This window comes from Anomaloglossus baeobatrachus, chromosome 5, assembly GCF_048569485.1.
Source record: "Anomaloglossus baeobatrachus isolate aAnoBae1 chromosome 5, aAnoBae1.hap1, whole genome shotgun sequence".
In the NCBI taxonomy this organism is placed as follows: domain Eukaryota; kingdom Metazoa; phylum Chordata; class Amphibia; order Anura; family Aromobatidae; genus Anomaloglossus; species Anomaloglossus baeobatrachus.
In genome coordinates, this window is record NC_134357.1 from 139,156,663 (window position 1) to 139,169,045 (window position 12,383).

Consider the following 12,383-nt stretch of genomic DNA (forward strand, 5'->3'; position numbering starts at 1 on the left):
CTGTATATAAGAGCCCACTGGTGGTGGCCGCAGCTTATAGGCCCCAAATCTGCTGACAGGTTCCCTTCAAAGCTCAGTCCCACATCAGATTATTATTATCTAATTGATTAGTAAATTTTCATTTTCGTTTTTTCCTCTCTTTCTTCCAAAATGCATGACTTTTTTTTTTCCATCCACATAGACTTATGAAGTCTTGTTTTTTTTTGTGGGAAAACTTGTACTTTTCAATGACGCTCTTAATTTTTACCATAAAATGAGCTAGAAAAGAGGAAAAAAAAATCCAAGTGTCATGAAATGTTAAAAAAAACCCCTTTATTCTGACATTGTTTTTTAGGTTTTGATTTTTCATTGTGTAAGAAAATAACCTATCGACAGGATTCTTCAGGTCACTACAATGGCGTAGATATCAAACTTTTCCAGTTTAAGGCGCTGTGCCCACACTGCGTTTTTTGCCGCGATTTTTGGTTCATAATGTTCATGCAGTCCTTCCCCAGCAAAATCTATGAGAAATCCAAGATGCTGTGCGCACACTGCATTTTTTTTTCCTACAGGTTTTCCTGCAGAATTTCTGCAGCAAAAAGAAGCCGCATGTCACTTCTTTTCTGCAGTTGCCATTGATAAATGGTTAAAAACCGCAGGGACAAAATCGTGGAAAATTCGCACCAAAACCGAACCAAAACCACGGTAATCCGCATGCGGATTTTGGGTGCAGATTTTTGCCGCAGGTGCGGAATTTTGCCAGAGGGTGCGGATTTTGCTTAAGAAACTCATCTACTCAGTGCGCACATGGCCTTATTATTAGTTTAGTGGTGGAAAAAGTGGATTTTGGAGAAATAAAGTTTTTTTTATTTTTGGCTTGTGTCAGCAATTTCCAAAGGCGTATAATGTTTTCATTATTCAGTTGCTAGCTGTTTGAGGCCACAGACAGTTTGTGAGCCGACCCATAAACACCAAATTCAAGCCACAGTACACAATGAAGACTGCAAAACATGGAGGTGCAAGAATCATTGTTTCTCATCCTCTGGAGTTGGGCCCTTTTATCACATACCAGGCACCATGGACCAGTCTAAGGGGCACTTTATACACTAAGATATCGCAGGTGCGATGTCGGTGGGGTCAAATCGAAAGTGACGCACATCCGGCGTTACTGTCGATATCGTAGTGTGTAAATCCTTTGTGATACGATTAACGAGCGCAAAAGCGTCGTAATCGTATCATCGCTGTAGTGTCCGACATTTCTATAATGTAGCTGCAGTGACGGTATGATGTTGTTCCTCGTTCCCCTGCGGCAGCACACATCGCTGTGTGAGAAGCCGCAGGAGCGAGGAAGATCTCCAACCTGCGTCACCGAGGCTCACGCCAGCTATGTGGAAGGACAGAGGTGGGTGGGATGTTTACGTCCCGCTCATCTATGCCCCTCCGCTTCTATTGGCCGCCTGCCGTGTGACGTCGCTGTGACGCCGCACGACCCGCCCCCTTAGTAAGGAGGCGGTTTGCCGGCCAGAGCGACGTCGCAGGGCAGGTAAGTGCGTGTGAAGCTGCCGTCGCGATAATATTTGCTACGGCAGCTATCACAAGATATCGCTGCTGCGATGGGGGCGGGGGACTATCGCGCTCGGCATTGCTACCATCGGCCTGCGATGTCGTAGTGTGCAAAGTGCCCCTAAATATATCAAAATACTTGAAGAGATCATGTTGCTATATGCTGAAGATGAAATGTCCTTGAAATTGGTGTTTCAGCAGCACAACGACCCCAAACGCACAAGAAAGCGTCGAAAGTCCTCATTCCAGACAAACAAGATTGATGTTATTAAGTGGTCAGTGCAATCCCCTGATCTCAATCTGATTGAGAACTTGTGGAGGGACATCAAAAATGCTATTTTTGATACAAAACCTAAGAATACAGAAGAACTGTGGAATGTAGTCCAGTCAGTTTGGGCTGGAATATCTGGTCACAGGTGCCAGATGTTAGTTAACTCCACACCACACAGATGTAAAGCAGTTATCAGAAATAAAAATGACAGCTAAATGTTAGTTCAGTAACTAACAAAAAAGCTAATTCTGTAAACAAATGTCAGTTTATGCTGTAAATATTCCAGTTTGTAAATGAAAATACAGGCACTGCTATATATTTCAACAGCCTATTATTCCTTTTTCTTCATTTTAGCTTAAAAATTGATATTTTGTTCATGCTTTCACTTGGAATTGAATGTGCCGTGCTCCCAGTGCCTTTGTGTATATGGAAATAAATGCTAATTTGAAGATTGAGCTTTTTCTCAGTTATTTTAAATGCACTGTTATTATTTTGCACATTATTATAAGCATACCATAGAAGCATATCACAGCTATTATTTACCGGGTATGGGGTGGGCTCAGGACATATACGGAGTAGGTTGAGAAAGGATTAAATGACTTGTCCAAGCTGCTGTCTTCCAAAAAAACAGAGCCTTAAGGGTACTTTACATGCTGCGACATCGCCAGCGATCTCATTAGCGATGTGAAATTCTAGATCGCAAGTGCGATCTTTAGAGATCGCACATAGGTCATTTTACGCATGTGTGATCTCGAAAGATCTCACTTGCGATCTAGAATTTCACATCGCTAATGAGATCGCTAGCGATGTCGCAGCATGTAAAGTAACCTTTACTTGTCCAAAGTTTGCCAACCTAAAGGCCGCTTTACACGCTATGATATCGCTCAAGCGATCTTGTTGGGGTCACGGAATTTGTGACGCACATCCGGCCGTGTTAGCGATGTCGTTGCATGTGACACCTATGAGCGATTTTGAATCGTTGCAAAAACGTTCAAAATCGCTAATCGGTAACATGCCCCCCTATTCTCAATTATTGTTGCTGCTGCAGGTACGATGTTGTTCGTCGTTCCTGCGGCAGCACACATCGCTATGTGTGACACCACAGGAACGATGAACATCTCCTTACCTGCCTCCACCGACAATGCGGAAGGAAGGAGGTGGGCGGGATGTTACGTCTCGCTCATCTCGCCCCTCCGCTGCTATTGGGCGGCGGTTCAGTGACGCTGCTGTGATGTAGCTGTGATGCTGAATGAACCGCCCCCTTAGAAAGGAGGCGGTTCGCCGGTCACAGCGACGTCGCAGAGCAGGTATGTGCGTGTGACGCTGCCGTAGCAATAATGTTCGCTACGGTAGCGATCACCACATATCGGCCGTACGACGGGGGAGGGTGCTATCACGCTCGACATTGCCAGCAAATGCTAGCAATGTCGCAGCGTGTAAAGCGGCCTTATGTCTATTAGTCTAAACTACAGTACCACTTAAAAACTGTAGACAGATTTAGTGCTGCTTCCTAAATAAAGCAAATATGTTTTTTTCTAATCCTAAACACCACCTTAAGAAGATTTAGTATTGGTATGTATTACAATGTAAGTTCATTGTAAAATAATAATAACCATTTTTTATTTATATAGCGCCAACATATTCCGCAGCATTTTACAACTCAGAGGGGATGTTTACAAATAGTGATCATGCTTGATAAATCAATTCAAATACCAAGTCAAAAACTATTTACATTCTTTTTAATCTCTTTATTAATGACCTTGTGGATGAGGTTGAGAGTAAAGTGTCAGTCTTTGCTGACGACACCAAACTATGTAGGATAATAAAAACTGGGCTTGATAGTACAATATTACAAAATGGTCTGGATATGATATTGGAATGGGCAAATATCTGCAAGGTTTAATGTTGATGAATGTAAAGTAATGCACTTAGGCCTATTGCTCCATATATAATACATAGAAGTATTATACTCGGGACTACAGAACAGGAGAAAGACTTAGGGGTACTTTGCACACTACGACATCGCAGGTGCGATGTCGGTGGGGTCAAATCGAAAGTGACACACATCCGGCGTTGCAGTCGATATCGTAGTGTGCAAATCCTTTTTGATACGATTAACGAGCGCAAAAGCGTCGTAATCGTATCATCAGTGTAGGGTCCGACATTTCCATAATGCCGGTGCAGCGACAGGTACAATGTAGTTCCATCGCTGTGTGTGAAGCCGCAGGAGCAAGGAACATCTCCTACCTGCATCCCGGCTGCAGTGCGGAAGGAAGGAGGTGGGCGGGATGATTACATCCTGCTCATCTCCGCCCCTCCGCTGCTATTGGCCGCCTGCCGTGTGACGTCGCTGTGACGCCGCACGACCCGCCCCGTTAGGAAGGAGGCGGGTCGCCGGCCAGAGCGACGTCGCAGGACAGGTAAGTGCATGTGAAGCTGGCGTAGCGATAATGTTCGCTATGCCAGCAATCACAAGATATCGCTGCTGCGACGGGGGCGGGGACTATCGTACTCAACATCGCAGCATCGGCTTGCGATATCACAGCGTGCAAAGTACCTCTTAAGTATTCTGGTTGCAAGTAAACTAAGCAGCAGTACTCAATGTCATGCAGCAGCTGCAAAAGCAAAAAAGATTGTAGGGTCTAGAAAAGATAGAGAAAATTCTGTGATCCCAATGTATTATTTCGCTTCTATAAATCCATTTTAAGATAATATTTTGAATATGAGGTCTGGGTTTGTGCTTCCTATTCTAAAAAGAAGTTGGATCAAAGTCAGGCAATTACTGTAGATTACTACATGGGGAGCAAGGAGTTTCCTATGATGAAAGGTTACAAATGCTGGGCTTGCAATGAAACTTGGTCCTATGTCTTTTATACTGCATTTACCTGTGTTCCAACTTCTTCCGACTTATACACATTGCTTTTTGATATCCATGGGCTATGCAAACCTTGTGTCGACTACATTTCACTTTTTGGCAAGGGTCCTTTGTGGTGTCCAGACCTGAAATGAGAACGGTATGTTAACAGTATAAAAAAAACAATATAATGAAAGTTTACAAAGTACTATAGTTTTATTTTTATACTTCTGCCCTCACTACCCTCACTACAGATCAGAGCAGACAGAAAGTCAATGAGCCCATGCCCAGCCCAATGCAGGGGCTCAGTGCTGCCTGCGGAGAGTGTGAGTCAGAGCATTTTTTGAGTGATCTGTGGGGGTATCAGGAACCAAAACCTCACTGATCTGTAGCCCTTCTATCAAGGAGAGAAAATATATATTAAAAATAAAATATTAAAAAGAATCTGTAAATTGTTTTTTAACGTCCTCACAAGAATTAATATAGAACAATCTCATATTGTAAGTAGAAATCCTGCAGATTTTAATAAAACTTGTGGGAACTAGAGAAGCCTTCCCATAAAGTTTTTTATTCATTCAATGTGCATGTGTGCATGTAGTGTAGTGTGAGTATAATAATATAATTTTACGTTCAGGTCCGCTAGATTCTGATGTGTTCTGGGCTTTGCAGATAGGCTGGCGTGATCCCATGTGAGCAATCGCCCGGGCCTATATAAATGCCCCGTTACACGCAACGACATCACTAACGAGATATCGCTGGGGTCACGGAATTCGTGACGCACATCAGGCGGCGTTAGCAATGTCGTTGCGTGTGACACCTACAAGCGACCACTAACGATTCGAAAAACGGCAAAAATCGTTGATTGTCGTTCCACGTCGTTCCTTTCCAAAATATCGTTGCTCGTTCTGGACGCAGGTTGTTCGTCGTTCCTGAGGCAGCACACATCGCTACGTGTTACACCCCGGGAAAGGCGAACAACAGCGTACCTGCGTCCTCTGGCAACGAGGTGAGAGTGACGTTAATGCGGCTGCTCTCTGCCCATCCGCTTCTATTGGTGGCCCACTGTGTGACGTCGCTGTGACGCGGCACGAACCTACCCCTTAAAAAAGAGTTTGTTCGCCGGCCACAGCGACATCGTTAGGAAGGTATGTGCGTGTGACGTGTACTAGCGATATTGTTCGCCACAGGCAGCGATTTGCCCGTGACGCATGAACGACGGGGGCAGGTACAATCGCTAGCGACATCGCTAGCGATGTCGCAGCATGTAAAGCGGCCTTTAGGCTAACCAGAAAACACCCTTGTGTCTTGGTATTAAGACACTAGGTTCCTGTGTGGCTGAAGACTTCAGTATCTTTGCAACCTTGTTGCGGTTTCCTGGAGGTCTTCCACCTACCTGCAGTTCCCAGTGTGACGCCCTGGGCAAGCCAGCGGTCACAGGTCACAACACCACACGCACCCCACATTCCCTGCAGGTACACACAAGGTCAAAACTAAAATTCTTGTTGCCTTCCTCCAGGGGCTGGTGTCCACACCAGGGGGTGGGCCAGGCGGTTGGCTCCGCCCACCGAGGAGTTCACAGCCCTGGAGGCGTGAGAACCAGGCAGAACAGAGTTAAGCTAGGGAAGTGAAGGAGAAAAAGTGCAGTTTAGGAGGAAGAGGTAGAAGGAAGTGAAGTGGTAGTGGAGCAAAGGAGAGGAGCTTGTAAGAGGAGTAAAGAAGTAAAAAGAAACAGTTAAGCAAGCCTGAAGTTGGTCCGGGTGTGTGCCCCGGACTGAGACAGCAAGGTTGGCAGACGGCGGTGACCGTCTGCAGGCGAGACTGATTGGAGGTTGCCGAAAGGACCGTGAACGGGTGGTGACCCGGCGGTACCGGAGCGGTATACGAAGACTAGTCAGCACCAGGGCAGGGGTCTTTCGGATCCCGGCAAGGCTTGGAGTCGCCGAATTTTCAAAATCCGTCAGTAAAGGGGACGACTGTCTCCCAACAACCAAGTCCTGTTGAAGGCAACAGTCCAACCGTTAAGGGGAGACACTGCCACCGCCAAGGCACCAGTTTCCCAGGGCCAGCGCCTGCGGGCAAGAGTGGAGCTCCTCCGGCTCATATCCAAGCTGGGGAGCGGGTTACCGGTGGGGACCCATCGCTACCAAAGAGACTTTCATAGGTGCAGGGAAGAGACCGTCACCGCTAACTGCAGGGAACATCAGCACCGTGAACCGTCCGAGGGACCCGTCCAACCAGCCATTTGTTTACCGAGAACTGTGTCGTGTTTACTGGCTGAGTGAGTACCTCCGTGCCGTGCGGCACAGCGCTGCCCCTGCGCCCCTGCACCTCCACAGGCCCCATACCCACCTGTCCACCATACCAACCCCATCACTGGGCCCCGGGAGCACCAAAACCCCTACCCACGGAGGGGCAAACCAACAACTGGCTGCTCCATATCATCACTCCCGGGCTCCCCAGAAAGAGCAGCGGTGGTGTCCACTTAATCACCACAACCGTGGGTGGCGTCACGGACAATAAACTATCCCAAATCCCAATCCCCTTTCACTCACGGGCGAGGAGCGCCGCTCGAGTCCCCGGGATCCGGCCCATCGCTCGAGCCACCGAGCAGCGGCAGGCCGCAGCAGCCGCGGCAGTCGGACCCGAGCAGTAGGGAGAGCGCGGCGTCCCCTCCTCCGCCCGCGACAACTTGGCGTCACGAACAGGATCTTACCACTCTGCCGTTGGGTAGAGGTGCGCCTTGTGACCGCCGGAGGTATCCGGCTGAAAAATTTCAGAAGTCGCCATCTTTGGCGCGAAAGGTTCCCGCTCGAGCGTTTTCTCGAGTAGCAGAGGCGCGAAGGCCAAAACCCCGCCCCAATAGAGGAGGGGCCGGAAAGAAGCTAAGGGGGACGCGATGGCGGCTGGTCGCATGTAGCCGCGGCTATAAAAGCAGGGACGCCAGGACTCTGCAGTCACCCTGTTCCTGGAAGGAGTTGCCAGCAGAATGTGGATGCCGTCCCGAAGCACCGTAGCACCCGCGCCGGGAACCGCGGCGTGGGTGGAGATCCGGACCGCGCAGCTCTATCAAAGGCTGCAGGTCAAAATGCAGCTCCTCATGGAGGAGTGGGAGGCCGACATGGTGGACGTGATAGCGACCGTGCGGAGACGCGAGGAGGAAGCCGAGGAAGGGAGGGTGAGTGACCCACGCCCCGATGCCCTTGAAGGGCCGGTCATCGCGGCTGCGGGACCCGGTCCAAGCCCTCTCGCTCTGTTGCCTCCCTCGCCACCCATCTCGGAAGCTGTGATCCCGCCACTAGGCCCGCTGCCACCGCAACCGGTAGCGATACCCAGCATGCCCGCCCTGGCGGGCCGACCTGTAGCCGGAGCCCGTAGTAAATCGGAGGTGCTGCCGTGGAAGGCCCCGAAGTCTGCACCGGAGGCATCCCCTGAGAAGTCCCCCGAGCCGGAGCTGATAACCCGTTCCGAGCCGAAGGCCCAGCCGCAGAAAGCCCCTGTGCCCATCTCCCACACCTCGGCTGAGGTGGCGCCGGGTTGTCGCTGCAAGGCGGCGCCCAAGGCCAAGACACCGCGGGACCTGCCGCTCAAATCCTTGGCAGTGGGCAACGTCCAGAATGTCCCGCGGGGCCCGAACCGTGCGCCGGAGCTCGCAACAGCACCGTACTGGGACAAGGATCCGGTACCGTTGGGCCTGGAGATCGGTGAGAGGGAGAGGAAGAAAGCGGAGCTGGTGGCCCGTGCAATCCGGGAAAAAGAGAGTCTCCGTCAGGCAACGTTCCGTGTCCGGGGGCCACTGTACGAAGGGCAGGTGAGGCGGTTTGATGTCCGCCGGGGCTATGGGTTTATATATGAACCGGGCCTGGAGGCCGAAGTTTTTATAGCCCGGCGGGATGTGAATGCCCACCTGCCTGAGGAGCATCCCGGTCGTAACCTGATGCCGGGCGACACCGTGCAGTACACCCGGCACTGTGGGGAGAGGGGGTGGTTCGCGCTGGACGCTAAGCTAAGGGGCAGCCAGGAGTCCCGTGTGAGCGCCGCGCCCCCTCTCTCAGGTGATGTGGAGGACTCGGAATAACGGCAGCGGAGCACCGTTGCACCATCCCCGTTGGGACCACCAGTGTGTTTAAAAGTTTGATAAATGATGATAAGCAAAATGATTACCGAAAAGTCACCTGATTCAACTGTGATTGGAAACCGGCCATTGCCGGCACCGTTGTCCCCGTGGGGACCGTTTGAAAAGTTTGCATAAGGGACTCCTTATGGACAAGCCCGTGAACTTGCAGGGCAACCACAGACGTTAGTGGCTTGTAAATAAGTTGTGTTACCGGTACCGTTTCCACAATTACTGCCTCCGGAGAGGCAGGTTGGAGGGAGGGCCCACAGCAGAGCAGGCTGGGGCCCAGCCACCAAAGGAACCGGTGGCTACCCTCTGGAGGGGAAGGACAGATCCTGCTCGGGTAACTTGTGCTGGACTGGGGTCAAGGGGTGCTGCCTGGGTTTTAGGGGGAGCATCAGGGCCAGGTTACTTGGGTGGGAGAGAGCGGAGACCGTAACCGTTAACCGTTTTAATGTTTGCAACATTTAAGCAATGAACCTCCCGATGTGGGATGATACCATAAACTGTAAATATGTTACCGTTTTTCTTATCTTTACAGAAAACAAAAAGGAAAATAAAACCGGTGTTGGACGGGCAGCCCGAGGACGGTCTGCGTTTTGCTAAGGGGGAATGTGACGCCCTGGGCAAGCCAGGGGTCACAGGTCACAACACCACACGCACCCCACATTCCCTGCAGGTACACACAAGGTCAAAACTAAAATCCTTGTTGCCTTCCTCCAGGGGCTGGTGTCCACACCAGGGGGTGGGCCAGGCGGTTGGCTCTGCCCACCAAGGAGTTCACAGCCCTGGAGGCGTGAGAACCAGGCAGAACAGAGTTAAGCTAGGGAAGTGAAGGAGAAAAAGTACAGTTTAGGAGGAAGAGGTAGAAGGAAGTGAAGTGGTAGTGGAGCAAAGGAGAGGAGCTTGTAAGAGGAGTAAAGAAGTAAAAAGAAACAGTTAATCAAGCCTGAAGTTGGTCCGGGTGTGTGCCCCGGACTGAGACAGCAAGGTTGGCAGACGGCGGTGACCGTCTGCAGGCGAGACTGATTGGAGGTTGCCGAAAGTACCGTGGACGGGTGGTGACCCGGCGGTACCGGAGCGGTATACGAAGATTAGTCAGCACCAGGGCAGGGGCCTTTCGGATCCCAGCAAGGCTTGGAGTCGCCGAATTTGCCAAATCCGTCAGTAAAGGGGACGACTGTCTCCCAACAACCAAGTCCCGTTGAAGGCAACAGTCCAACCGTTAAGCGGAGACACTGCCACCGCCAAGGCACCAGTTTCCCAGGGCCAGCGCCTGCGGGCAAGAGTGGAGCTCCTCCGGCTCATATCTAAGCTGGGAAGCGGGTTACCGGTGGGGACCCATCGCTACCAAAGAGACTTTCATAGGTGCAGGGAAGAGACCGTCACCGCTAACTGCAGGGAACATCAGCACCGTGAACCGTCCGAGGAACCCGTCCAACCAGCCGTTTGTTTACCGAGAACTGTGTCGTGTTTACTGGCTGAGTGAGTACCTCCGTGCCGTGCGGCACAGTGCTGCCCCTGCGCCCCTGCACCTCCACAGGCCCCATACCCGCCTGTCCACCATACCAACCCCATCACTGGGCCCCGGGAGCACCAAAACCCCTACCCACGGAGGGGCAAACCAAAAACTGGCTGCTCCATACCATCACTCCCGGGCTCCCCAGAAAGAGCAGCGGTGGTGTCCACTTAATCACCACAACCGTGGGTGGCGTCACGGACAATAAACTATCCCAAATCCCAATCCCCTTTCACTCACGGGCGAGGAGCGCCGCTCGAGTCCCCGGGATCCGGCCCATCACTCGAGCCACCGAGCAGCGGCAGGCCGCAGCAGCCGCGGCAGTCGGACCCGAGCAGTAGGGAGAGCGCGGCGTCCCCTCCTCCGCCCGCGACACCAGCATCACGCCTGTTTATCTGCGGTCTTTTGCACATCTTTTGTCTCCCAGTAATTTCCAGCATTGTGCCTGCTTATCTGCGGTCTCCTGCACTTCTTCCACCTGCCAGAAGTTTCCAGCCCCCCCACCCCCGTTTGCTTGTATTCTCCTGGACATCTCTCACTTGTCAGTGGTTTCCAGTATTCCATTTGTCTAACTATGGTTTCTAGCCCCTCAGCTGTCTATGTTCTGCATGCCTCATCTAGCTGTTGCAGTGATGCTCATGGCTCTTGTGCCCACCCAGACCTTGGGCTTAGAGAATACACCTCACCTGGTAAATCTAATATATGCTCACGTACTGCCACTTTCCGCTGGATTCAGCGCTGGTCCTCTTCTCAGACTCTCCATAAGGCCGGTGTCGCACTTGCGAGTGCCTCGCGTGTAACTCGCGCGAGTCTCACATTGCATCACCCGGCACAGAGTCACACTCTCCTCACAGGAGCGGGTCAGTTGCATGCATCTCTATGCAGCTGAGACGCTCCTGTGAGTAGAGTGTGAGTCCGTGATGGGTGATGCAACGCGAGACTCGCGGGAGATACACACAAGGCACTCGCAAGTGTGACACGGGCCTAACATTGCATTCTGTATAGCCCAAAAGTGTTTTATATTATGTAAGTCTATGGCACATCAGAATGAGGCTCTATAGACTTACATTTTAAAAGAGACTTCCGGCTCATGCATAGAACATAGAAGAACATAGAAAGAACCAGATAGTAGGAAGAGTAGTGATGTCACTGAGAAGAGGATCAGAACGGTACTGGTTCCTGGAGAAGGTGCTGGTAGTGAGTATATTACCAAGCTCACACTACACTATTTACCTATATGTACTTAGAAACACTTTATGGGAAGGTTTCTTTAACTCTCACCTATAAAAATTATATAAATATATATACGTATTAAACTAATAAATATATTTGAATATGTATATTTGATAAAATGTCATAAAAATCACTTTATATTGCTGTACTAAATTGGATTGTACTGTCAGAAAATCACAAAGCGCAGTTAGATATAAAATACAAGTAGATTAAAAAAATGTTATAAGTGTCTTAGGGGCACTTTGCACACTACAACATCGCAAGCCAATGCTTGCGATGCTGAGCGCGATAGTCCCAACCCCCGTCGCAGCTGCGATATCATGGTGATAGCTGCCGTAGCGAACATTATCGCTACGGCAGCTTCACATGCACTCACCTGCCCTGCGACGTCGCTCTGGCCGACGAACCGCCTCCTTATTAAGGGTGGCGGGTCGTGCGGCGTCATAGCGACGTCACACGGCAGACGGCCAATAGAAGCGAAGGGGCGGAGATGAGCGGGACGTAAATATCCCGCCCACCTCCGTCCTTCCGCATAGCCGGCATGAGCCGCAGGACGCAGGTAAGGAGATGTTCCTCGCTCCTGCGGCTTCACACACAGCGATGTGTGCTGCCGCAGGAACGAGGAACAACATCGTAACATCGGTCCTTCCGAAATTATGGAAATGACCGACGCTACACCGATGATACGATTTGGACGTTTTTGCGCTCGTTAATCATATCAAAAAGGATTTACACACTACGATATTGACTGCGACGCTGGATGTGCGTCACTTTCGATTTGACCCCACCGACATCGCAGCCGCGATGTCGTAGTGTGCAAAGCCCACCTTAAAGTAAAAGCTTTAGATAC

The 12,383-nt window shown here is 50.6% G+C and overlaps 1 protein-coding gene across 2 annotated transcripts in view; it reads right to left on the bottom strand.

Moving 5' to 3' along the window:
* The window catches only part of SPOCK2 (SPARC (osteonectin), cwcv and kazal like domains proteoglycan 2), a 259,238-nt gene that overhangs the window by 55,010 nt on the left and 191,845 nt on the right, over window positions 1–12,383 (bottom strand). For both annotated transcript variants that reach the window (XM_075348930.1, XM_075348931.1), the window contains exon 3: window positions 4,699–4,813. In XM_075348930.1, the coding sequence (XP_075205045.1) occupies window positions 4,699–4,813 (115 nt within the window). The remainder of the gene's footprint in view (window positions 1–4,698; window positions 4,814–12,383) is intronic.